Source organism: Vespa velutina, chromosome 10, assembly GCF_912470025.1.
Source record: "Vespa velutina chromosome 10, iVesVel2.1, whole genome shotgun sequence".
Classification (NCBI taxonomy): Eukaryota; Metazoa; Arthropoda; class Insecta; order Hymenoptera; family Vespidae; genus Vespa; species Vespa velutina.
Window position 1 is genome coordinate 4,252,684 of NC_062197.1, and position 27,500 is coordinate 4,280,183.

The 27,500-nt window shown below is 32.4% G+C and overlaps 4 protein-coding genes across 12 annotated transcripts in view; 3 read left to right on the forward strand and 1 right to left on the reverse strand.

Moving 5' to 3' along the window:
* Positions 1-10,773, forward strand: part of LOC124952192 (fatty acyl-CoA reductase 1-like) — a 16,739-nt gene extending 5,966 nt beyond the window's left edge. For 2 of the 4 annotated variants that reach the window (XM_047501694.1, XM_047501696.1), the window contains exons 5-7: positions 839-1,318; positions 3,731-3,958; positions 10,106-10,773. In XM_047501694.1, coding sequence (XP_047357650.1) covers positions 839-1,318; positions 3,731-3,958; positions 10,106-10,427 — 1,030 coding nt within the window. In that variant the 3' untranslated portion in view covers positions 10,428-10,773. The remainder of the gene's footprint in view (positions 1-838; positions 1,319-3,730; positions 3,959-10,105) is intronic. The other 2 variants (XM_047501698.1, XM_047501697.1) reach the window with 2 other exon arrangements.
* The window catches only part of LOC124952200 (zwei Ig domain protein zig-8), a 172,372-nt gene that overhangs the window by 134,372 nt on the left and 10,500 nt on the right, over positions 1-27,500 (reverse strand). The window lies entirely within an intron of this gene.
* Positions 13,008-15,271, forward strand: LOC124952202 (FGFR1 oncogene partner 2 homolog). 4 transcript variants are annotated; one of them, XR_007101838.1, is made up of 5 exons: positions 13,008-13,223; positions 13,729-13,863; positions 13,951-14,202; positions 14,284-14,639; positions 14,793-15,271. XR_007101838.1 is itself a non-coding variant. In XM_047501727.1 (4 exons), exons 1-4 carry the CDS (start codon positions 13,209-13,211, stop codon positions 14,503-14,505), a joined length of 624 nt encoding a protein of 207 aa, XP_047357683.1. In that variant the 5' UTR covers positions 13,008-13,208; the 3' UTR covers positions 14,506-15,271. The 4 variants fall into 4 exon arrangements, 3 of the variants coding, with proteins under 3 accessions (XP_047357683.1, XP_047357685.1, XP_047357684.1); XM_047501727.1 differs by having other exon boundaries at positions 14,284-15,271; XM_047501729.1 differs by having other exon boundaries at positions 13,009-13,305; positions 14,284-15,271.
* Positions 24,109-27,500, forward strand: part of LOC124952194 (protein tramtrack, beta isoform-like) — a 5,316-nt gene continuing 1,924 nt past the window's right edge. Inside the window, exons 1-4 of one of the 3 annotated variants that reach the window (XM_047501701.1) lie at positions 24,109-24,670; positions 25,658-26,230; positions 26,613-27,095; positions 27,222-27,500. The exon at positions 27,222-27,500 is cut by the window's right edge and continues 1,924 nt beyond it. In XM_047501701.1, the coding sequence (XP_047357657.1) occupies positions 25,720-26,230; positions 26,613-27,095; positions 27,222-27,500 (1,273 nt within the window). In that variant the 5' untranslated portion in view covers positions 24,109-24,670; positions 25,658-25,719. The remainder of the gene's footprint in view (positions 24,671-25,657; positions 26,231-26,612; positions 27,096-27,221) is intronic. The other 2 variants (XM_047501700.1, XM_047501702.1) reach the window with 2 other exon arrangements.

The window sequence follows — 27,500 nt, forward strand, 5'->3', positions numbered from 1 at the left end:
TTCATGATATATAAGACCAATTTGTTTTTTACATTCATCTCTTAATTTTCCAATTAATATAGATATATTGTGATATATATATATATATATATATATATATGTTTTTATATTTATTTATAAAAATATTTATACTTATTAAATTAGAAAAGAATTTTATTTTGAGAGTTTATGATGAAACAATAGAATATCTTTTTAAAGGTAAGTGCGAATTGTAGCAGCTTGATAAGGCAATATTGCAATATTTATGAAATTCATTTTGTGCTTAATTTTTAGCAATGAAACATGCACAATATCATGTGACAAATTATACTTTAGGTGGACTGTTAATTATAAAATTATAAGTAATTTTAACAATTGATTGATTATTTACTTTGCAAAAATTATATTAATTTCTTATATTTTTCTTAACTTCCACGTGTTGCAGATAATTATATTATATTTTATGAAATATTATATTTATTGTATAAACGAACGATCTTCATATATCTGTTAGATAAAAAAGTATATATCGACTATAGCAACATATACGTGTATATTATACACATGATAATCATAAAATAAATAATTACTAAAAAACATAATGATATATTTATCATCATTCATTTACAATATAATAAGAATAAAAATGAACAGTCTTAAAGTTAGTTTTCAGAAAAAAAAAAAGAAAAAAATATCATATTGTCGTTCCATTGAACTTGATTAATAATAAATATGATAAAAAATGTACGATATACATATATACATGCATATATATATATATATATATATATATATATATATATATATATATAAATGCATACATAAAAACATAAAAGACATATTTTACATAATGAAACAGATATGAGAGACTACGAGAGGAAGATCCAGATGCTATTTCAAGGGTAACAGTTTACGAAGGTAATTTGATTTACGACGATCTTGGAATAACCAACGAGGAAAGGGAAAGAATGAAGAAGAAGGTTAGCATAGTATTTCATGCTAGTGGCCCGCACGACGCGATATTTCAATTTTCGGAAGAATTGCCAAAATTAAAGACACTAGCGGCTACATCGACAGTATTTAAGTACAAAGGAAAGATCAACGAGTGTTTACAAAATGAATATATACCGAACGTACCGCTCGCATTGATACGCGTAGCTCTTCTTGGGCCACCCCTTCAAGAACCAATGCAAGGTCACGTCGAAATACTCAAAGGAACAACCGCACTTATGATCGGTGCTGGATACGTCCTAGGTAATGCTCAAAAATCTGCTGAATTGACGCCCCTCGATATTGCCACCAACACACTGATTGCAGCTGCTTGGGAGAGAGCTCAACGGTAATAAACAATAAATTGTCTTTTATTATTATTATTTCTTTGCTTTTCTTTTTCTATTCTTTTTCTTTTTTCTTCTTTCTTTTTTTGTTTTTTTCTTTTTTTTTTTTTTTTTTGTAGAATGGAAATAATTTTTACGAGATTTGTAAATTATCTGCATGTGCGTGCGTGTTTGCGTACTTGCGCATGTGTGTTTAAATATGCGTGAAAGAGAGAGAGAGAAAAAGAGAAACATTATAATGATTCATTTATGCTCGTGTTAAACGAATTCTTTTTACGTATGATATTTTTTATTTTCTCCTATTTAATTTCCCAACCCTCCTTCACCTTCCCCCAATAGTGCGCACAAAAAAAAATATATATTACACTAGTAACTCCTAGAGAATCATAAAGTGTATAAATGTAATACATATAACTTGTGAATGAGATAAAAATGTCAGGAATTTAATATATTTTATATTATTATTAATTTGCGTGTTAATTAATTCAAATATTGATTATATCGAATGTGTCGCGTCAGATTTTTCAGTCTTTTTCTTTTTTATTTTGATTTAAATTAATTGCAATAATGTTAATGAATTTCACGTGATTTCAATGCACGATTTAACAAACATAAATATATACGTCGTACGATTATGATAATTATGGTTCTTTTACTTTTTTCCTTTTTCCTCTTCTCGAATATTTAATATTATTATTCTTAAATAAGATTTTGTTGATTAAAAAAAAAAAGGAGAGAGAGAGAGAGATAGAGAGAGAGAGAGAGAGAAAAGTAAAAAAGGAAAAGGGAATAAACAACAAGAAAGAAAAAAAAATTCGTATTTAGAGAGAAAGAAGAAGAAAAAAGAAAAAAATATATTCGGATCGGAAATAATCGAAAAGGAATCCTTTATATACGTTTCCGATTATAAACGTTTAATTCCGCGAAATGATGTTCCCTCTCGAGTTAAACCCGAGTAAAGAGATCGAAGGGAGCGAATAGCGACGTTATTTAAATCATCATTTCCCAGATATTAATTAAATCCTTCTCGCCGAGTTAACCATCACTATCGCATTAACGATTTTACACATAGTCTTACACGTATATAACATGTACATGTACATACAAACATAAATACGTACAAACGTACATATATACGTAAATATATATATGTGTGTGTGTGTGTGTGTGTTCTTATGTATGTGTATATATGTATATGTGCATGTACGTATGTTTGTACAGAAATACACAGACAAGTAGAAATGGCTAACAGCAGGAGCGTTTTTCAACGTAATTTATCGAAAATCGAACAAACATGGAATTCCGTTGAAACGACATGAACCTACTACCCTTTAAGCTTTTATTTAAGTCGTCGTAGAAACGAACGAACGAACGAACGAACGAACGAACGAACGAACGAACGAATGAACGAATGAACGAGACGACTGCAGCAATCGAAAAGAAACGAAGTAGAGACGAAGGCTGAGCCAGAGAGTTTTACTGGCTCTCAGGACTAAAAACCTTACGTTTGTTAGCAATTTCAACCTGTAGGTCTCGTACATACCATCTCTCTCTCTCTCTCCCTCTCTCTTTCTCTCTGAAGTATTTCCGAACGACTGAACCTCGCATAAGCTGATTGCATTCGACCTCTAAAAGAGATATCTCTGAAACGCTATATGTACTTAGGTATTTCCTTTTAAAGCCGTATGCGACTAACGTCCCTAGACTACGACGAAACGGAAGCTAATCGCACGAACGAAAAATTCCGGAGTCATCGATATCATCCTTCACCCAAAATAGAAAGAGAGAGAGAAAGAGAAAGAGAGAGAGAGGGGAGGAAGTAGGAAGTAGAAGAGTATTGCTATTTCTATTTCGCGAAAAGAAAAAAGCCATTTAACGCGTAAGCTTTTTATCGAACGTTCCTACGAATTTTAAAAAGGAAAAAATAAACGAAGAAGGAACAAAATTTAAACGAGGAAGAAAGAATTAAACAAAAAAAAAATTAAAAGGGAATAAAGAAAGAAACAAAAATGTCGATATCCTAATATCATTACTTTTTCTTTTGCTTCGATCAAAATAATTTAATTATTTAATAAATCAAATATCATTCATTATTAAAGTGAAATTATTTTACATGAATAATCGTGAAAACGTGAAAGAGCTACGAAGAAAGATAGATAATCGTAATAATAAATATTTTAAATAACAATCTAATAATAATAATGACAATAATAATGTAATATCCTCTTAATAATTGGTTAACCCGATTTTCACAACTGATGATTACTAAATATCCCATTAAAATCAATTCTGACATATATATATATATATATATATATATATATATATATATATATTAATAATAATTCTAGTTACTTATAATGAATCTTCTTATTTACTTTATTTTTTTTTTTCCTTTTTTCTTTCTTTTTTAGACCAAAAGACATCGGTGCTGTTGTATACAACACTGCGACGATTGGTTGCACATGGGGTGACCTTATTGCAAAAGGTCAACGGGCTGCCAAAAAGTTTCCATACCCGACATTTGGAATTCGTGGAATAACAACTATCGCTTGGTTACATTGGGCAGTAGTACTTTTTCTTGAATGGTTACCATCGATTTTGTGTGACACGATTGTCGGACTATGTGCCGGAAAGCAAAGGTACGGAAGTATGAGGTATAAAGTAATCGCGATGTTTTTAACTATATCGTTCGCCAGCTTGGACTCCTTTGAAGCTCACTCGTGGAGAAAGCTTTTGATATGCACCTGTTCGAGCGTTTGATGTACCACTAGAATGAGAAAGAAAGAGAGAGATAGATAGATAGATAGATAGGTAGATAGATAGAAAGAGAGAGAGAGAGAGAGAGAGAGAGAGAGAGAGAGAGAGTGAGAGAGAGAGAGAGTGAGAGAGAATTGGAAAAAAAAAAGAATTTAAATGCTCTTCCTCCCTTCATCTTTTTTAATATCAGTATATATAGCACGTCATGTTTTAATCGATTCTAATTTTATTAATATCAATGAAATTTCATTTCATATAAAACTTTTGATCCACCGTATATATTTATATACGTAAACAGTATTTAATAAGTAGTAATGCGTTTGATGCATTAAAAAAAAAAAAAAGAAAAAAAAAAAAAAGAAAGAAAGAAAGAAAAAGAAAAGAAAAAAGAATGAAAAAAAAAAAAAGACAGAATTTAAATGTTGTTCTTCTAATTGTTAATATACAATATATACAAATTAGTGTCTTATTTGAATTGTTTTTAATTAATGATATAAGAATAATTTTATATTATTTCTTTTTTTTTTCTTTTTTACTTTTCAAATACGATCGAGAAGCATTTAATTAAATGCTTGCTTCTTCGTAATAATAAAGTAGTTCTCGAATGATTAAAACTTTTAATTGACTTTATTATCGATTATTGTAGAACACATTTTGAATGAAATCTTTGAAATTATTCGAATGAGATAAGATTTTTTTTTTTAAATCATCGCTTTGAAACCGCTTAACATTTTTCTCAAATACGATTAAAAATTGATTTTTCGTATTAAATCAAATCGTTTATCAGACATGCATATGTATAATCGATAATAAAATTATTTTTTATTTTTGACGATATTTCTTAATCTTTCAAAAATACTTAATCTTTAACAAAAATATATGTAATATTTCAAAGAATTCGAATCATTTCATCGTAAGCGATTTATTATACTTAGTCTTACATCTAACCAACAATGGCGTTCACGAATTTTCAATGAGATTATAATACAATTTCCATAATAATCCATAATCATTTCCATAATTGATATGTAACCATTCAAAATTGAACGAAAAGAATTGCACTTTCATTTCGAAATTCTTTCGAGAATATAAATTAAAACTAGTTTCTATCTTACGAAAGGATATTTAATTAAATGCAATTTATCAATTATTTGGAAAATTAGAAATAGTTATTCCGAGATATTCCGTAAATGTGTATCGATTAAGGTACTTCGAATATTCGCCGACATTTTCAAAAGGTCAGAGTTGAAAATTTCATTATTTCGACGATTTCACGATTAACAACGAAGGCAGAGCCACGAACAATCTTCTCTGAACGATCCAATATCCTTGACATTATTCTCAAGGGTAGAATTTTCTAACAAATGCAAGTATCTTAAAATGATTAAGGTGCATTTTCAATTGTCAGAACAATTGACCTAACATCTCTCTCTCTCTCTCTCTCTCTCTCTCTCTCTCTCTCTCTCTCTCTCTTTTTATCTATCTATCTATCTATCTCTCTTTTTTTTCTTAATAAAAATATACTCTTTAAATATAATTAATCCTCTATATACAAAACCTAATAAACTATCGAATTATTTATTTTTATCTAATAAACTTAATTATTGCTTCTTCAGATATATATTCAAATATAATAAAAATTTTTGATACTTTTCTACTATAACTTTAATCAAATAATAATAAACGGACAATTAAATATAATACAATAATTTTAACGTTGAATAATTTTTTTTTCTTACGACACCATCAAAAAAGTAAAAGTAATAAATAAATAAAATAAAAAGAAATTCGTTAGCACGAAGAGACGATTTGAAATAAAATATTCAATAGATAGGATTACGAAAAAGAGAATAATAATAAAAAAATTATTCATGAGTATTTAAGAGTTAGGCCATTAGCTTATAAAGAATATTTTTGAAACTTACGATTACCTCCTATACCTATAACAATGCCGACTAGTACGTACGAAATGGGAAGCAAGAAAAAAGAAATATCGAAGCGGAAGAAGAGAACTCGTTTCTCGATGGAAAAGAACTACCTATTTTACTCTCATACTCTCTCTCTCTCTCTCTCTCTCTCTCTCTCTCTCTCTCTCTTTCTTTCTCGGTTGCTCATAAACCTGGTGTTGCCGCAACGAGAAAAGTTTTTCAAAAAAATCTCTTTTGAGGATAGACCAAAAAAAAAAAAAAAATAACAACTCGAATTTTCATCCTCACACATACACGCACATGCACACACACATACACACATATCTATAACACATACACATACATATCTACAAACAAATATTCTCTTCTCCTCGAAAACTCGTATTTTCGTTCTCGCTCGTCGCTTTTTCTTCGAAAAAGTGGAAGGATATCGGATAAGAAATGCCGTTCAATGAGATGCCTCTCAGGATGGACGAGGAGGACCATTCGCGAAATAGAATCCCTTAAGAGGAAACGGAAAAATGTAGAAAAATTTTCTCTTAAGAAGGAAGAATAGAAGTGAGTTTTCGGTAGTAAAACCCATTCTGATATAAAATAAAAATAGAATGGAATAAGATGGAATGGATTATGATAGAAAATATTTGTAGGAAAGTTAAGGTATGCGATATTACATATGGACAGGTATACGCGCTTGATGTAATAAACGGAATGAGCTACTAACCGCTCTGATAATGGATGTAACCGAGAAAGTGCAACACTGAGAGAGCCGCCGAGAGCCAATGAATGGATGCGGCAGAACGGCTTTCTAACTTTTGCGTGTACTCCTGTATACGGGATCGATCGATAATAGCGAGTAGTATAGGAGAGAGAGAGAGAGAAAGAGAGACAGAGACAGAGAGAGAGGGGGGGGGATGGAGGGAGAAAGAGAGAGATAGAGATAGATAAGGGATAGATAGATAGATAGATAAACTTGTTTTATTATTATATCAAATCTCGTGAACTTTTTTAAAGAGGGAAATATACGACGACATATACAACAATAGTAAAATTAACAACAACAACAGCAACAACAATAATAATAATAATAATAATAATAATAATAATAATAATAATAATAATTCATTTATGAGACTAGACTTTAATAGATAGAAATAAAATATTGCGATTATTAATCGTTAATTCATTTAATAGAAAATATTACAAATATTATTAAGAAGAATTTTAAAGTAAGTGAAATTATTAAAATAAAAAATATTTCTTAAATTTTTTAAAAGAAAGAAATGAGCCGTTTATTTTGAAAGTGGCCTAACTCCATTTATCTTCAAATCGAGATATTTAAGGGTTTGCGTTTCAATGAATTTAAAAATATACGGGGCTAAACTGGTAGGATACTAATGAGTTATACTACTTAAGTGTATCTAAGGGTGTTAAATTTATAGTTCCTATTAAAACAGTGGCAATTATTCAGTGAATAATATGAGTTTTCTTATCAAGAATGGAGTTAGGCCACTTTCAAAATTAACAATCAGATTCATTATAAAATTTGAAGGTGCCCAAGACCATTCAACATAATTTAAGATGCTTCAAATTGAAAAAAACAATACTCAATTTGTTTTACATATCTTTAAAACACTTCGAAAACATAATTTATGCGATTCAAAACATTTTTTAACTATATAACGTACAAATTACGAACATAAATTTATTACAGAACAATTTACTACTTATGTAGATTTTGTGTGTGTGAAAGGGATTTGAAGAAATCATGATGTTCTGGTGGTATATATTGTAATAGGTCAATTATGTCCTTGAATTTTGCTGTTGTAATTTGTCTGATACTTTTATACTGTGGTGTCAATACAATATTTTCGAACTTTCTTGATCTACCCCGACGTGGTAATAAATTCAGGACTTTAAAAATTCATTGATGTCTTATAGAAAATTTCATATTATAAAGAAATATTTTTTATTTCTTTTTAATTCAAGGATTTTCATTTATTTGTATAATAATTTTTACAATGATTCACGTTCCAGGGTTTCATCGAAAAATAATTTCTTTTTTTGTTTTTACAAATTGAAATTATATACAAACGGAAAACGACGTTTAAATAATAAAGTCCTATTTGTACGAATAACTTTATGGAAATTAAAAACAAAAAATAAATAACTAAATAAAAAAGAAAACAAAAAAAAGAGGAAAGCTTCTATTTCAATAATCACTCTTAAACGAATAATAAATGTTTCATCGAAATATCGTAGCTCAAACGAAGCAACGAATTTTTCGGATAAACCTTCTAATACGATACATAAGGCTTTTCAATGATATATTTATTCGAGTTCAAATCGAACAAATATTTTTTTTCTACTCTTTTTTGTTTACACTTGTCGAACAAAAAAAATTAATATGTTATTTAAAACGTAATATTATTTATAATAAAATCATGCTTATCAATTCAATCGTTATAATATGCAGGGGGCAGAGCCAAGTACCCAGAGTACAGGACTATATTGATAGGGGATGTGGCTAACCTATTAGAGGGCGGGGCTAAACTAGTAGGGGACGTGGCCAAGTACCCCAGGAGGCGGGGCTAAACTGAGAAGGGGCGTGGCCAAACATCCGAGGGGGCGGGGCTAAACGTCCAGTGGGCGGGGCCAAGTACCCAGAAGGCGGGGCAAAATTGAGAAGGGGCGTGGTCAAACATCCCAGGGGGGCGGGGCCAAGTACCCAGGAGGCGGGGCCAAACTGAGAAGGGGCGTGGCCAAACATCCCAGGGGGCGGGGCTAAACGTCCAGTGGGGGGGCCAAGTACCCAGGAGGCGGGGCTAAACTGAGAAGGGGCGTGGCCAAACATCCCAGGGGGCGGGGCTAAACGTCCAGTGAGCGGGGCCAAGTACTCAGGAGGCGGGCTAAACTGAGAAGGGGCGTGGCCAAACATCCCAGGGGGCGGGGCTAAACGTCCAGTGGGCGGGGCCAAGTACCCAGGAGACGGGGCTAAACTGAGAAGGGGCGTGGCCAAACATCCCAGGGGCGGGGCTAAACGTCCAGTGGGCGGGGCTAAACGTCCAGTGGGCGGGGCTAAACGTCCAGTGGGCGGGGCAAAGTACCCAGGAGGCGGGGCTAAACGTTCAGTGGGCGGGGCTAATCGTTCGTGGGCGGAGTTAAACTGATAGGGGGCGTGACCAAATATCCCAGAGGCGGCGCTGATCTTTTATTGGGCGGGGCTTACCTGGGAGGGGGCGGAGCTAACCTGGTAGGGGTGCATATACTACGTATCTGTATATATGCCTGTGTGTATACATAGAAAGAAAGTCGATAGTGGAGAACATGTTTTCGTGGAAGAAACCTCTTGGAATTTGTATCCGAAATTCCAAAGGACCTGTTTCTCTCTCTCTCTCTCTCCCCGATTTTCTAAGATAGTCATATAGTCAGTAGTCATAATAGTCATTCATAGGCATTATTGTCGGTATATTCATTTATAGTCAGTAGTCATATACTCAATAGACACATAGTCAGTATTCAACAACTTTCACTATCTGTACAATTTTCTACTAATATAGGAATCACCGCGATTAGATAAACCGTGTTGTGAGGATACTATTAACCGTTTGAATACTATGGGCGCACATATGCGTCCAGCGAAATCTATGGATATCGACTATGGTAGCAAATACGCGCCTGAGCAAAAATTATATATATATAGTACATATAACGTTTAATTATATATAACATATTATGTTTCTGTGTAATCTTTAAGTGCAAATTGCGATAATAATGTTTTCAAAAAAAATTCATTGTTAATGATAATAGCAATTCTCGTCGACGTTATTATTATAAAAAAAAAAAAAAAAAAAGGGAAAATGAAGAATAATATATATTTAATATTTACAAATACAGATTTAATTGTAACATAAATATAATGTATAAATAGTTAATTAATGTATATATTTATATTATAAAATATATTTATTAGTAAATTATTATTATTTAGATATATTAATAAATTCGATTATATATATATATATATATATATAATGAGTTATTATATTATATAAATGATAAGAAAAATTTTATTGTAGTAGAATTTTATTCTTTTATTCGTAGGATTGTGAAGGAACATGAAAGAGTACGAAAAGCCTTGAAATCCGTCGAATCGATTGCATGGAGGTCCTGGTCAGCTGAGAGAAATCGCATATACGTATTACACCAACGTCTAAGCCAAAATGACCAACAAACGTTTCCACTTATCGTCGATGCTGACATTGAGAATTACATACTTTCAACAGCGGCCTCAACGAGAAAACATTGCGTCGACGAAAGCACTCTTTCTCTCTTACGAAATATACGACTTTTCTTTATTGTCGTTATCCTTACACTTTTATTCTCTTATATATTTATTTACGTGAAATTTTTATTAATCAATTAGACATATTTTCTATTTACTTTTCATCCTTTCTTTTATTTTTATATTTCTTTTTTTCTTTCTTTTCATTTAAAAAAAATTTCCCTTCCCATAAAACTATCACATCTCCTCTAATCTTATTACATTATCGTTCTCGTATTATTGCGATATATCCATCGTAAAGTTTGTAAATTAAATTTCAATTGTTACAAAATCATTCAATATGATCATTATTAAACGTTTATATAATAAAAGACACGACGAATAACCAGAGTGATGTTTCCTCTCATCTAATGATCGTTATAATGAGAATTAGGTTTATTTAGATTAACAAAACGTAACGTTAAAGTAAAGATACTCCTTGACGATTAATATCTATCCGTTTGTTCTTAACAACGGTATGCGAGAGATTGGCTAGAAGAGAGAAAAAAATTAAATGAAAGACTTCGAAAGGATTCGTAGTCGGCTATTTATTTTCATCGGCGTCATCGTCACGCAGTTTCATTTCCTTTTAACAAATCCAACGTGGTATCTCATTGTTTGAAATTTTTCTACCCTATGTGTTTCTTCTTTGGCGAAATGCCACATACTCTTTATCTCTCTCTCTCTCTCTCTCTCTCTCTCTCTCTCTCTCTCTCTCTCTCTCTCTCTCTCTCTCTTTCTCTCTCTCTCTTTAAAATATATATTTTATATGCACACATATATACACATACACACCCGCATATATATATATATATATATATATATACATAAAACATGCATGCATATATAACAATGTACAAGAAGAGGAGAGGAACATAATTATTATCAAGGACTCCAAAGGAACTCCCGAAGCACCCGACCACTACTTTACATACGAAATTCCATCCGAAATGGTAAATTAATTGCTTCGGCAAGCGTTCCTTGTCCTCGACAAAGCTACGACCTGTACGGCCTTACTAAGCTAGAAACGTTCAATGTTTAGGATCAAGTGGTGTAACATCGCGAATAGCTGCGAGTTGTCTCGTTTTATCCTTTTCCCCCTTCTCCTGGTCAACCACCCACCACCCATCCACCCACCACTTCTCTACTACTTCTCTTCCTCGTTCCATTCTCCTTTAATTAACGACACTGCTTTATGTAACCTCTTTTGAACCTGGACAGTTTCGACTTTAAACGGTTAATCACTTTGAGTTTCGAGTTAATAGAAAATAGGACAGTGTGTTAATATGATAAAAAGGTTTAAAACACGTTTAAGTTGTGTTATTGATGAATCTTTTTTTTTTCTTTCCTTTTTCTTTTTTTTTTTTTAGATCAAAGGAAAAAGAAAGAAGCAAAAAAAAGGGAAAAACGACACCAAACTAATTATCTTCTTACATTATTTAATGGAATATACTATTTTTTTTCTAGATTTATCTTTTATCTTATATTTATTATATGTATAAAAAATAATAATGATCGTTCTTACGTGAAATAAAATTTGTTCGTGAAAATAATTATAATTATCCCACTTTATTGGCCTTTATATATTTCATTAATTCAATGTTATCGATAAGGGTGTGAGAAATTTCTTAATATTACATTGTTACAATCTCATTGAAAAAGTTTGTAAAATCCTATAAAAGTCATCTTAGTTACTAACAACATGGTCTAACGTTAAGTCTAAGAAGCTTTCGCGAAACAAGCCGCGTATGATTGGAACGCGTCGCCGCTAATCTACGATGGTTTGCCCTGCTTAGCTAAAGCTTTTTACCGAGCTCTTCTTCTTTCGTTATCCCGTCGTAGCGCGAAACCGCTGAAGACCAACTAGTACCAAGAAGAAAGAAAAGAAAAAAGAAGAGAAAAAAAAGCGAAAGAGGGAGAGAGAGAGAGAGAGAGAGAGAGAAAGTGAAAAGGAGAAACTCGAGTAGCTTGAAAACCTGTACGGCACCTTAATTGCAAATCCTTCTTTACGACGACACTCCGACCACATTCGGTTGCTCACGTTTCTAACGAGTAGCTTGCTTTTGAGAAAGCTTCAAAAGCTTTCACTCTCCCCCTCTCTCTCTCTCTCTCTCTATCTCTATCTATCTATCTATCTATCTATCTAATCGCCTTTTTCCTCTTTCTTTTTTTTTTCAAGCAAATGAATGCTTTTTTTACGTCTCGCTAATGTAAATATAAATAGATAAAAAGATCAAGCGTAATTGAAATGTATTTATAAAATTAAATATATGACGGATATTTTTTTCTTGTTTTTTCGAAATATTTTAAATTTTACCGTATTAATAAATGATACAAAATAAAGCAAATAAATAGATAGATTGATATTGAGGAAATTCATGAATTACCAAGAAGATTTTTTCCGATCAGCTATAATATGAAAGATTATTAAAATTATTAAATAAATGTTAATTGTGGATGATAAAAATTTATTTTCTACGAGAGTGATATTACCGACGGTGAATATCAGTAAAAACAAACGATTTTATCATGAGAGGTTGATAATAAAAAGATTGAATGTTTTACCGACCGTCGATAACATTTTTAAAAACTATTTTAATAAAATTAAGTAAAACAAATCGTTGGTAATACAGATGGTATTATAGATTTCTTCCTTATCTAATGATAATATTCCAACGTAAATGTGAACAAAATGAAATTGAAAATAAATATATTGGTTTTCGAATGTGATCAGTGTACCTAATAGAAATAAATATTTTACATTAGTTTAGATCGATAAACATATGGATTTAATAAAGAATATCGATTATAATTGTAAAATCGCAATGCATAACTGCTTCCATAAATGCGCATAATATATGTAGAGGGATACGTGTCGCACGTATGCATCAACCTAAAGTGAGTGTGAGAAACATACGTTCGAATAGGTCTAATATTTAATACGGAAGTTAAATATCAAAACATATTGAATCTAAAGAACGTATGTATTCCTAGAATTAATCTCATATGTTTCATTGTCAATCATAAAATTGTGTCAACAAACGACTGCAAGTTTTCAGGAAAAAAACTTTAAGGTGAAAAATTCTTTTTAAGTGTAAACATTAAGTTCTTCATAAATATTCAATTGCTATTAATTTGATATTAAATTAACACCTACAGTGCACAGAACAATTTACTCTAATAATAAATATCATATTCTATTCAAATATACAATTGATCATAAGTTCTCATGTCATATTTAGAGTTTAAAGAACTACATATTACTTTTTAGTATTAATTATTTCTAACTTTTATAAAATATTTCATGCTCTTGTAATTGTCTTTGAATTTTCTTTTATTCCTAAATTACTTCTAATAAATTGTAGTGTTAGTGCAACCTAAGTGAAATATTGATTCCTTTCAGATGTCATTGACAGTTCAGCAAATCATATTGGATGCTAAAAAATTAGTGATAAGAATATCAGATCATGAAAATGCTGCGGATAATTTAATAAGCGACATGGAATTTGTACATAGTCAAATTGATAATATGAAACAGGTAATGGCTATTTTAATAATTATCATGAGTCCTATATAAATTAATATTGTATTATGATGTTTTTATTGTTTGCTTTTATCTTTGCAGTATCAAGAAGCAGTTGACATTTTAAATACAGAAGCAAAACAAACACCACACGTGCAGCTTATTACTGACATCCAACGTGAAAATAGACATTTACTTGAAATTCATGCTGAAAATAAAGAGTTAAGAAATGCTTTGGAAGATCATCAAAACGCACTTGAATTAATAATGTCCAAATATAGACAACAAATAGCTTCTCTGATGCGTTTGAGTAAAACAGATTCTTCGTCTTTGCATAATACAAAATATGCTAACGTAAGTAAAAGAAAATGCAATTGTTTTCATATTTTTCATATTTTTCATGCTAGAAAAAATACATATACATTCTCAATGTAGATAATTACAAGGCAAGCAGAAAAAATTAACGAAATGGCAGCTGTAATGAAAACAGCTGCATCATTGGACGAAGAAAAAGAATGCAAAGAAATGGAAACATTTCATTGCTTGAAAAAAGAGAATGATGGTTTACGGGAAGTCCTTAATATTGCCAACAAATTTGGTTCTTTGAGTAAAGAGATTACCGTTGAAAATAAGACAATACAAACGGATCCGTTATAACTTAAAAATTCTAGACTTTTTGTATACAGATTGCACAGTATTCTCATTTTATACTACAAATTACAACCACATAGCATAAAATACAGTATATATAATTCAGGTGGCAAAAGCAATAGAAAACTGTATGTACAAAAGTTAGTTTCTATATCTTCTTTGTTATGAAAAAAAAAAAAGAAAAAAGAAAAAAATAATAATAGTAATAATAATAATAATAATAATAATAATAATAATAATAATAATATATAAGATTTGTTAATGATGATAATAAACATATTTTTCGGGATCAGAAATACAATCTTCGTTATAAAACAGTAGCAAATTCAAGAAAAGAACGAACGAAAGCATTTATACGAACAAAGAGGCTCAAAGTATTCACTATTTTCTCAAATATAAATCAATCACATCGCATCGTCGCTGCAACAAAGACAAATAATATTTAATTTTGACAAACGTACCTAATTTGTTTTTATATACATGCATATATCTCTCCCCTCCCCCTCTTCCCCGCCCCTAACACCCCCAACATCCCCATGTAATAATTTTCGATTGATATAATTTGTTCGATGCGTATTCGACAATGTATAAATCGAATAAAAATTAACTGTATTTATAATAGCACGTGTGTAGTAAACATCTTGTGTAAGAACTTTCTATATAATTATTTAAAATACCCTGTAAAAGAGTGATTACGTTGTCATGTATAGTAGGAATGTAAAGGAAAACAAAAAAAAAAAAAAAAAAGTGTATAAAATTACGTTCTCTCGAATTCTTTACATTGTATTATTCGTTATCAAAAACCCTAAACCTTAACTAAGGTCAATCCACATCTTGCCACGCCCAGAGCGTCTAGCATTTATGAGTTCTCTCTCTCTCTCTCTCTCTCTCTCTCTCTCTTTCTTTTGCTTCCTCTCTCCCTCCTTTTCTCTCTCGTGTAATGATTACGTACCCTCATAACTGCATCGAACATTATTTACTAAATCACCTGTGTCGAAGGAAATAAACTCATTATAAATAATTCTTATTTATATTTTAGTTTAACACAGAAAAAGGAAATGGGATCTTAAAAAATGGAAAGTAATTTAGTTAGCGATTAGAAAGTATGATGGAGAAAGTCAATATCTCTAGCGAAATAATTTCTTCCTTAAGAAATAGGACTTAAATAATAATACCGTTTATAAACCGTTTATATCCCAAAAAGGATTGTACGTGCAAATGGTAACGAAATTTTTCCAAAAAATAAAAGAAAAAAAGAAAAGAAAAGAAAGGAAAAAAAAGGAGAAAAAATCAAAAAAAAAAAATAAATAAATAAAAAAGCAGAAAAGAAATTAAAAACAATTAAAAAGAAAAAAAGAAAATCAAAGAAGAAAAGAAAAAAATAAAGAAAGGTATAACTCGTCGTTCTCCCTCGGGGTAATAATAAATATGTAAAAAGAAAAAAAAAAAAAAGAAGTGAAAATTTCTTTAGCAATTTACTAAGAAAACTTACATATATATCGAAGAACAGATTTGGGAAATATATCAGGAAACATTAGACGATCCCCTAACTGCAGAAGGACTAGAAATTCGTGTAGATTCGAGTCGAGCTAGGTCATTACCCACACAATCTTCTATGTGAGAGAATATACAGTCGACATATACATGTGTGTATATATATATAGAGAGAAAGAGAGAGAGAGAGACACACACACGTGCATATACGTGACTAGGGAAAGAAAGAGAGAGAGAGAGAGAGAGAGAGAGAGAAAAGAAAAACCCTCGAAAAGATTTGAACACGACCTCGAGGCCCGGACTCCGGCCTCGACGGTGCACAATTTAGCTGTCTATGCGTACACGCTGTTCTAGGCAACGTTGGATAGCCCTACTCTTCAAGGTCGTCCTCCCTCTGTCCCTTAGCCCCGTTTTACGTTCCCTTCGATGAACGCAAAGGGGTTTTTATAATAGCGTGTCCTTGGAATCGACAATGCCTCAAGCGTTTCCTGCATGGCACCTGTTATTCTTACTTATCCTTTACCATGCGCGTTTCTTTCATTTAATCCCTTCCTCTTATTATCGTTCCTCTTCTTCTTATCATTCTCATTTTTATTCGCACTTACTTTATAATAATCTCTTTTCGTGAAAAGAAAACAAAACGAAAGAAAGAAAAAAAAAAAAAAAACAAAAAAGAAAAAAGAAACGAAAAATTATTAGAAAGTTCAATGAACACGTTCGAGAATTCCTTTCTTCGTTTTTTGATTAATAATAACATTACAGTATGACAGAACCTAACCTAAAATTTCTTTCTTTCGTACGGATCATTCATTTCAGTAGGTATGCTGCAATTAGTTCGATGAGTTATTTCTTATTACTTCTTCTTCTCTTTCTTTTTTCTCTCTATTTTTTATTATTATTATTATTAATTTTTTTCTTTATTTTTCAATTGAAAAAAAAAAAAAAACAAAAAGAAAAAATACAGAGAAAACAATTTATCATTTAGGATAAGTCGTAAGCTCAGCAACGTACATATCGCAGTTATCGAATAACGGGAGAATTCTAATTGGATGCGTTCGGCAGGCCGGTTATAAGAGGCGAGGGAGTGACGGAGAGAGACGACGGTTCGTTGGCCGAAAAAGTCGTTGAACGAGAACACTCGGGCCCGGTGCATCGACCACCAGAGTTGTGTCGAAGAGCACGGGGTCTGCGAAGTACAAAACTATAACCTCCACATTTTTATACCATGCGTTCGTGCTCTGTTCCTATGAAAGCGATAAGAGAAGTCCATTGAAATCTCTGATATATATCTTGGAAAAGAAAAAAATATTTTCCATCTTTTTTTTTTCTTTTTTGTTCTCCTACCTACATTATCTATTTTAATAAACGATCGTGCAATTGGCAAAAGTAACATTTTCTTTTGTTTCGGGGGGTTTTTTTCCTTCTTTTTTCTTTTTTTTTTTTTTCTTTTCTTCTTCTTTTTTCTCTTTTTTTACTTTTTATCCGACGCAAAATATTTCGATATTTTCTACATCGATACGAGACATTAAACGCAATGATATTGAAATTCATTTTTGAATTAGAAATTACAAATTGGATCTCTTTCTTCTTTTCTGCTTTTATTTTTTTTTTTGTCTACTTTCTTCCTTTCTTATTTATTTCTTCTTCTTCCTTCTTTTTTTCTTTTTTATAAACGATTATCGGAAACCATATATATATATATGTATGTATTTATATATTCGTTTTCTTGAAGAAAAAAACATGGCCGCGATGAAAGAAAAAAAAGAAAATGACGATCGTATGTGTAGTCGCATGCATAGCATGCATATCCATATGATAAAGTCGGGGAACGAAGCTCTCTCTTTCTCTCTCTCTCTTTCTCTCCCTCTCTCTCTCTCTCTCTTACTCCCTCATTCTGTCTCTGTCTCTTTTCGTTCGTGTGATGCAGTTTTAGAAAATCATGCATACATGTGGCAACATCGCGTCATGGACTGGCATTCCACGTGATCAGGACCGGTTTGCGGGTTGCCGACCCACTAACAGTCGTCTAATGCAGATAAACCAATGCCTTATAAGTAGGCTACGCATCGCTTATTTTTTATTGCGACTTAGGAAGCAGTTCCTTTACTCTCTGTCTCTCTCTGTCTCTCTCTCTCTCTGTCTCTCTCTCTCTCTCTCTCTCTCTCTCTCTTCCCTCTTTCTCTCTCCTCGAGCAACGCCGCGACCCTTCGTTGCTTCGTAGTTCAAAAAATGAACAAAAAGAAAAAAAAAGAAGAAGAAGAAGAAGAAGAAGGAAAATAAAAAGATGGAAATAAAATAAAATCAAATGAAATCGAATAAAAAAGAAAAAAAAAAAAAGAAAGAAGAAAAGATAAAAAAAAAAAATATCATGGCCGAATTAATAATATAAACGTATCCCTATCTTTTTAAAGATCATGACGAAAATGTTAATTAATTCTATTTTTTAACATATTCAAACTATAAATTTCAAATGCCAAAATAAAGATAAAAATTATTTCTATCCGTTCTATTATATAAAACTAAGCAGGTGTATAGGTGTATATGTGTGCGTGTATATGTATGTGTACCTATACAAATGTATATCTGCCACGTATGAATAAGTTGCACAATAAATTAATGGGACCGAGCAACAACGGAATACAGATACAGAGATATACCAGAAACACGAATGGACCTTTTCGAGCTTTAAAGAGCTTTAAAGTGTGCATACATAATAATTACACTTGGCAATAGACATAGACCAGACAAGGGACGGTATCCACCGAGCTAAAGATCTTTTTCTATTGTTCGAACAACAATATATCAGCAGGTAGATGATCATCGATCGGGTCTCGGTACGGTCAATGTCCTTGTGAAATCACAAAAGGCACCATGATTTTCCCTCTTATGCGGCATAGATCCTATGCAGGTACTGCTATATATATATATATATATGTGTATATATATATATATATACATATATATATATATACAAGTATGCATATCCTAGAGGGAAACGCACCTTTCGCTTCTACCAAAAGTTTACGTTGCCTACGGCGGTTTTCGAAGGAACCCCAAAAGCCAAAACTTACGATACACGTGGTCCCAAGTCTCCAGACTCGAGAGGAACCTGTTTCCTGCGAAGCATTTTTTGTCTTTCCCTTCCTGCTTTTACAACCTAATAAAACTGCAACGAACTTTTCCTAAACATTTTTCTTTTCTCTCTTTTCTCTCTTTTCTCTCTTTTAACTAAAGTTAAAGAATTGTCCCAACTTGTTACCTTTTCCATTATTCTTTATTCCATCATAAATCTTAAATTTATGTTTGGAAAGATGACTAAGCAAAATATTTTATATAATTTATAACATGAATCATTTTGAACAAATAAATCTAATAATGAACTTTCTTTAAACATTTTTTTTTCGTAGATATATATTTAAATTAATAAATAAGTATATATATGTATAGTTCTATACATATAGTTATATATATATATATAGAACTAAAGTTAAAGAATCATCTCAGATAATTTTCTATTTGCGTAATTAATTTATCCGATATGTATTATTAATCTTAAATCTATATTTTGAAATATGATTAAACAATTTATTTATATAATTTAGAATTTAAACACATATACTTATATATATATATATATATATATATATATATATATATATATAATTGTTTGTAAATTGACAAACACATTCATTTTTCGTAATGTGTAAAAATTTAGATATTTCAAAGGTCGAACTAACGATCGTACCATGTTTGTTTATTATCGCAAGTAATTATCCGAAAATCGCAAGTTGATTGGGGAATATTACTCATAAGATCTACAGTAAAAGTTTACTATCGGTTTACAACATAAAAAGAAAAAAAGAAACGATAAGAATCGTTAAATGACGAAGCTCTTTTAATGTTCATATATATATATATATATAATCGTACAATTATCTTTACTATGCTAAATCTTTTTTCTTTTGACAAAAATTGAGGTATTTTCAAGATCTAAAGAATTTCTCTTAAAGTAATTGTATACAGAAATTCTTTCAGAAAGAAAAACAATATGTATTGTCATAAATATCTATATATACATACATAGAATTTTTCGAGTTGGCAAGATTTTTTTACTGTAAAAAGATATATATATATATATGCCCACACACACACACACACACATACACACATATATATATATGCAATCGTGAAAAACACGTTATCGATGCCCCCTTTAAACAAACATTCAATACCCCCACCCTCTATCATTGCTTGCTTGCGATAGATAGCGAACGTTAGAAAAGTAGTCGTTGACCTTATCATCTAAAGCTTCTCAACATTTTTCAATATTGTAAATGAAAGACTTTTGACTCTATAAAAATATTAACATAATTAACAAATAATGATAACATTAATAAAAAGGAAAAAATAATATTACTCGGATAGAAACTACAAGATTACTTAGGTAATAAATTATAATTTTCAATATTAATCCCTGATTAATATAGAAAAGGGAAAGAGATAAATAGATAGATAGATACATAGATGGATAGACAGAGATAGTCGTGAAAAAGGAAGTTATCATATTTAGAAAAATAGAAATATTTAAACAAGCGCGTGAAATTGTATACGACAGCAATGGCTAAGAAATTTCCCATACGGCTGATATTTATATTGCTTTATCATCGTTCCTTTTACGATTTCCAGAACTATGCAAGATAAGGAAAACACACGAAATCTTAGGAAACTTTTAAGTGCAAAACTAATCAAACAAAACATTTAGAATCATATCGACTATTTCTCTTTCTTATGCATGAAAAATAACATATTTACGAGATTTTTAAATGTATACGAAACAGAACAAAACAGAACAGAACAAAACAGAACAGAACAAAACAAAACGAAACAAAACAAAATAGATATGAAAGGACAAATATAGAATATAAATAAAAGAAAAGGAATAAAAATTATATGTGAATAATTTAAAAAAGGATATATATATATATATATATATATATATATATATATCACGAGCCTATCCTAAAGGAACACTGTTTTCTCACGATACTCGAGAGCGACAAGAAAACCCAACTCCGGATGGCAAAGGACGCACGTACGAGATACGCATACGAACGTGGATAGTCCCATCAGGACCACGGGAGCCGGGGAGCAAGGCGTAGCTAGAAATCGTGTTAGAAGAGCCATGATGCACTCGAAAAACCCATAGCGAATGCCTTCGTCGATATAACTTGCTAAAGGAAAAAAAAAAAAAGAATGAAATCAAAAGATAGATTGAGAGAGAGAGAGAGAGAGAGAGAGAGAGAAAGAGAGAGAGAGAAAGAGAGAGAAAGATGAACTTATTGAACAGGACACACATCATCTCATAAGTTTGAACACATTGAAAAAATAACAGTTTAGATTATATAACAAAAAGTTCAAGGAATTTTTTTTAATACCCTTTGATGTAATCCTCACTCTCTCTTTCTCTCTTCTCTCTCTTTTTTTTGCTTTTTTTTTTTTTAAGTATTAAAATATTTTTATATATAATCATATTCTTTTCTTTTTTTCTTTTATACATACCATATATATATATATATATATATATATATATATATATATATATATATATATATATAGTTTCGGAAAGGGGAAAACGAAAAGCAAAGGGAATGTATATATTGGCTAAGTTTTTTTTCACTCTCTTCCTTTTCCAGCCATAACGCCATGGCCTTCCCACATGTTATACCATCGTGACTATTATACACACCGTGCATAGGAAAAATGACGTAGGTGTAAGTCTACAATACGCTTGCCATCCGTCTCTCTACGAATGCACGAATATATGTATTCACATGAAACACACATGTGTATATATATATATATACATTTATATGTATATATATATAGATAGATAGATATGCGAAGCACGATGATTGCGTATACGCACACATGTCAAACGACGGATGAGCACGCACGTTGCCATACCCCTAGGATATAATATGCTTTTAGAGTCGCGGGATTGGCTGATCGTAGAAACTGTGGGTAGTATAGTAGTGTAGTAGTAGTAGTAGTAATAGTAGTAGTGATGGTGTGGTACTTTGCTGTGCCGTGCCAAGCTTCTATTCAATGGCGTAACATATCAAGTCTCTTTCTCCTTTTTTTTTTTTCTTTTTAATACGCCGAACTTAGAGATTTATCTATAAAGAATTTTATGAGAAAATTAATAATACGAATTCATGAGAGATTATCTTATATTATTTTTCTTCTCTTTTCCTTTGTTTTTTCTTTCTTTCTTTTTTTTTTTTTATTTATCGTACCAAATCAAATACCGTATTATACATCATTTATTAATAATAATCGCAATATGAAGGGATAGAAATATATTAAGGGATAATAATGAGTATAAGCTCTTATATATATTATCAATGATCACAATTTTTCGGAATTTTCAAATATATATATATATATATATATATATATATATATATATATAGATTTTATCCATGAACTTTAATACAGATTTAAACGAAAGAAGGTATAAGGGGGTTCAAAGTCCAAAAGTTTTCATTCTATACAGTTACGCCAATGTTGCTACGAAACGGTCACTAGCAACCCTATAACCGGGAGGAGGAAGAAAGGAGAAAGGGCCTGATACATGAGAGAGAAAGAAAAAGAGAAAGAGAGAGAGAGAGGAGAAAGCTGGAAGAAGTAGGGAGGCGGTAACAGAGAAAGAGAGAGAAGAAGGCGAAAAAAGTGATGTGGTAGTGGCAAAGAAGGAGGAAAAGGAGGAGGAGGAGGAAGAGGTGGTAATGTTGAAGAAGGTGGTAGTGGTGAAGGAGGAGGAGGAGGAGGAAAAGAAGGATAGGAGACACATTAAGAAGGGGAGAAAGAAGTCTAGCAGCTAGCGAACTAACGGGGCTCATAGCCAGTTCGTTCTCGTATTCGTTTATTTCTTGTTGTTTTTTTAGATAGCCCGGTGCATCATTTGTCTATTTCTTTCATTTTACATTTAAGATCCAAGAAAATCTCCCTCTCCGATGAAGTCTCTCTCTCTCTCTCTCTTTCTCTCTCTCTCTCTCTCTCTCTCTCTCTCTCACTCTGTCTCTTTTGTAATATATGTTATAACTACTATATAAAAATATCCATGAATATCTATTTGCAATGATATTGCCATATAGTATTGTTACTAGTATCAATACTTTTATCAACTTAAATTACATCGAATTTCAAATCACTTATATTTATTATATATTAAATTTGATTGATCTTATATTAATAAAAGGAAAAGGAAAAGAAAGATGGCAAAAATAATATATTTGTAACAATTCTTATCCTTCTATTATTCCATTAACTTTACATTTAATTTAGCTTGTCGTCATTAATTTCGTCTAAAATTTAATACAATAAAAGGTATCTCTCCCTCTTTTCTCTTCATATATATAAAAAAAATATATATATATGTATATATGTACATACCCCCACACTTAGTTACCATCACCCTATCTCCCAATCCATCTATCTATCTCTATTTCTATCTGCGTTCATAAGTCGCGCTGTTAGGGGGTGGTAGTGGGGCTATGAGAGGGTGACTCGCATTGCGTATGTTACACGTCATCGTCGAGAACGTTGCAGTTAAGATAGACAGAAACAGTGATAGAGAGAGGGAGAAAGAGGGGAGTGGGAGGGATGAAGGGAGGGAAACCGAGGAAAAGAGAGGGGGCGGGGAGGTGTGGCACGAAGGGTGGCCGAACTGGGAAGAAAACGCTCATGGAAAAAAATGCATACCAGCAGCAGCGGCGACTCTTACGACGACGACGACGATGACGACGATGACGACGATGACGACCGACGATGACGACGACACGACGACACGAAGATTGTTACGACGATACACACGGAGTTTGTTTACGTGTGTACGTGCTCGTGCGCATGCTCGTGTTTCTTACTAGTGTAGTAATAAAATAGTAGTGGTGGTAATAGTGGTGGTAGTGTAGTAATGGTAATAGTAGTAGTAATAGTAATAGTGTAGTAGTACTACGTGTCGTCAAACGAACGACTAGGGCGAGGTAGAGGGTCGGTGTATTGGCCAAGTAGTGGGGGCAGGGGTTAAGAGGGGGAGGGGGAAAGAACGAGAGTGCAAGAAAGATAGCGATAGATAGAGATAGAACGAAAGGAGGAAGGGACACGGGCTAGCCCTGCCCATATGAAAGAGAGTAAAAGAGATAGGAGATATGTATATAATGGTAGAAAGAGAGAAAGCTAAACTGCTTTCCATCCCCCAGAACGCATCCTACGTAAGCCGGAGCTGTGTTAGCTCTTCATCGTGGGTTCAGTCTCTCTAAATGTGGCATATCAACGTGGTTACTTTTATTCGCGCTCTCGATCGAAACCGGGAAAAACTTACAATGAAAGCGATTGTCGTAATGTGAAATTTACCGACGCTACGAACGCGTCGTCGTCCGTCGTCGTCGTCGTCGTCGTGGTCGTCGTCATCGTCGTGTCGTCGTCGTCGTCGTCGTCGTGTGTCGTGTTTCAAAATACATATACATAAACACACACACACACATACATATAATATTTTCGTTCGACGTTCATTCGTTCTTTACGAAGGAAATATTCTTTTTTTTTTTCTTTCACTTAGAGAATCTTGTTTGGCTGGATGGTACGTATTGTTATACGTAAAAAAGGAATGTTACGTGTATGTATATATATATATATATGTATATATAAATATATGTATATATATATGTCTGTGTATGTTTACCGTGTAGAAGAAAGCATACGTAACGTAGAGAGAAAGAGAGAGAAGAGGGGAGAAGAGGGTGTAGGAGAGCGAGAACCGGAAAAAAAAATGTATGATATACATATATGTATATATGTATACATTGGCATTTATTTCGAGTGACAGTGAGATATTTTTCGTGACAATTTTCAAGTGTTAATCGAATTAGCATTTTATTTAACCTATTGTTTCAGTTAGTGATAGTTTTGCCCTTTAAATATATGTACGTTATTATAATATTTATTATTCGAACAGCGCGAATTCAAAAGGTCGTACGATCTTTGATTCTATTTTTACTTCGGCTCAACTCGTTCGTCGTCGTCGTCGTCGTCGTCATCATCGTCGTCGTAGTTGGTTGTCGTCGTAAGCGCGGTTTATTCAAATATTTGTTTATTTTACAAGAGATCAAGGATTTGTTTGCACGCCGAAAGAAAGAAAGTTCGTGGGTGTCGTGTTTCTATCTCGTTACTATTTTCTTATTTCGAATGGTAAAACTAATAAAGTCTCTTTCTTTGTCTATTCGTCTTATTGTGCAAACAAAGCGGACACAGTTATCTCTCGTCCGTCCATTATACACGCTTAGGTACCGAAAATGTCTTTGGCGAGTGACGCAACTGCTTGACCATAGCCATTATCGTATTCGTCAGGATTCATCGATAAAAAACAATCAAAGGAACGCTATTTTCTTTTATCTTCTTTCAAACGTATGCTTTGTTAGAGAACTGTCGCTAAATTCTTTTTCTCTCTCTTTCTCACTCTCTCTCTCTCTCTCTCTTTTTATATTTTTATATACATGTGTTTACATTTATTAATAAAATTTATTGATAATATCTCTCTTATATTTGACGTAACATGTATATAAGATCACGCACAGATCATTATTATTTTGAATTTTGATAATAGAAAGATCGTGTTCAACTGGTAAGAAGACTCGCTCGTTTGATCGGTGCATATACAAAATTAGAATGGCGAGCGCATCGCAACAATATTGTCTCCGTTGGAACAACCACCGATCGAACTTGCTTACTGTCTTTGACGAACTTCTACAAAATGAGGCATTCACCGACGTTACCTTGGCTGTGGACGGTGGTCTCTCTGTAAAGTGTCACAAAATGGTCCTAGCAGCTTGTTCATCATATTTCCAGACGCTTTTTATCGATCTACCATGTAAACATCCAATCGTAGTACTCAAAGATGTGAAATATTGTGAGATCAAGGCAATATTAGAGTATATGTATCGTGGAGAGGTAAATGTCGCCCAGGAACAACTCGCTGGTTTATTAAAAGTTGCTGAAGTTTTAAAAGTCAAGGGTCTTGTTGAGGAAAATGGTTCGTCTCATGAACAACGAAATGAAGAACTCGAAACGTCGATGTCACCACCACCAGCGATCAGCACTAGCACAACCAACAGTATTGCGCATAGCAGTGGCCATATTTCACCACCCCATTCAACCGGAAGTTCTTATAATCCATACGGTAAGAAATGTCTTCGAATGTAAGCGGAAAACTAAATATGGAAAGGTCACGAGTTTATCCACTCAAGAATTTCGAGATGAAATTATAATTTAAAGGAAAAAAAAAAGAGAATATAATATGGGACACGTGCTGCATATCATTTGATTTGATTTGATTCGATTTTTCGTATTTAGAAATATTTTATAATAATATTTGCATGTCCAATGAATTGAATTAATGTGATTGTTAATACGAATTAACATATCTTATTGAAATTCCATAGCTTATACATGTAAATTCTTTTTATAAATATATATGAAATTATTATTCTTTCTTTTTTTTTCATTAATGTATAAATACGTAGCATATAAATTTAGATAGAATTTAGATCTTTGATCAACAGGTAAATCATCTACGATGCCAATTGATAGAGGATGTATGTCCTTGCCGATGTGGGCATTGTCAGGACTTCCACTTCCACAACATGCGACTTCCACTCATCAGGCAAGCTCTCAATCACATTCGCAACATTCCACTATCGTGGGTACTTCTTACGACAACGGTTTCGAAACGTCATCGCCCATAAATCCAAAACGAAAAAAATATTGTACGTCAAATGTCATGATGAATCGAGACACGCCGATATTGCGAACAGTTTTGGGTCAAGGGCATGCTGATAGTTCACAGAACATGACCCTTATGCCACCAGATAGTCATGATAATAACTTCCGTACTAATGCCAATGGATCGTCAACTGAAAATTCCAGACGAGATAGCAGCGATCTTCCCAATTCTGAACCAGTTCATAGTCCTTACACCGACGTTTCCATGATAGACGAAGAAGACAAACAACCATCACCTCAATCCTACGTCGATACTAACGCAGGTATGAAACAATTTGATTAAATTATTAAAAAAATTAAATAATAATAATAAAATGAAAATGATATTTGAAGAGAAATATTTACTAAAAATCCTAAAAGAAATCTCATCGCATTGGTACTTCCTTTAGGTACTGACGTATCTAATCCAATTGTAGGTGTGGTTAGTTACATCACAACCCAGAAGCCCGAATGGAAACGTTACAAACAATATACACGGCACGACATCATGTCAGCAATCGAGGCAGTAAGATCAGGAATGAGTGCATTGCAAGCGGCGAGAAAGTACGGTGTCCCATCGCGTACACTTTACGATAAAGTAAAAAAACTTGGTATCACGACCTCCCGACCTTTTAAGCGTGGTTCGAACGGTGCTGGAGGAGCTTGTTTTCCCTATGGTATCGGTGGAA

Bases quoted from the DNA above. Each gene is read 5' to 3' on its own strand.
- LOC124952202 (XM_047501727.1), top strand. The intron at 13,864-13,950 runs GTAATGGCTATT...TTATCTTTGCAG, and splicing joins AAATTGATAATATGAAACAG to TATCAAGAAGCAGTTGACAT. The intron at 14,203-14,283 runs GTAAGTAAAAGA...TTCTCAATGTAG, and splicing joins ATAATACAAAATATGCTAAC to ATAATTACAAGGCAAGCAGA.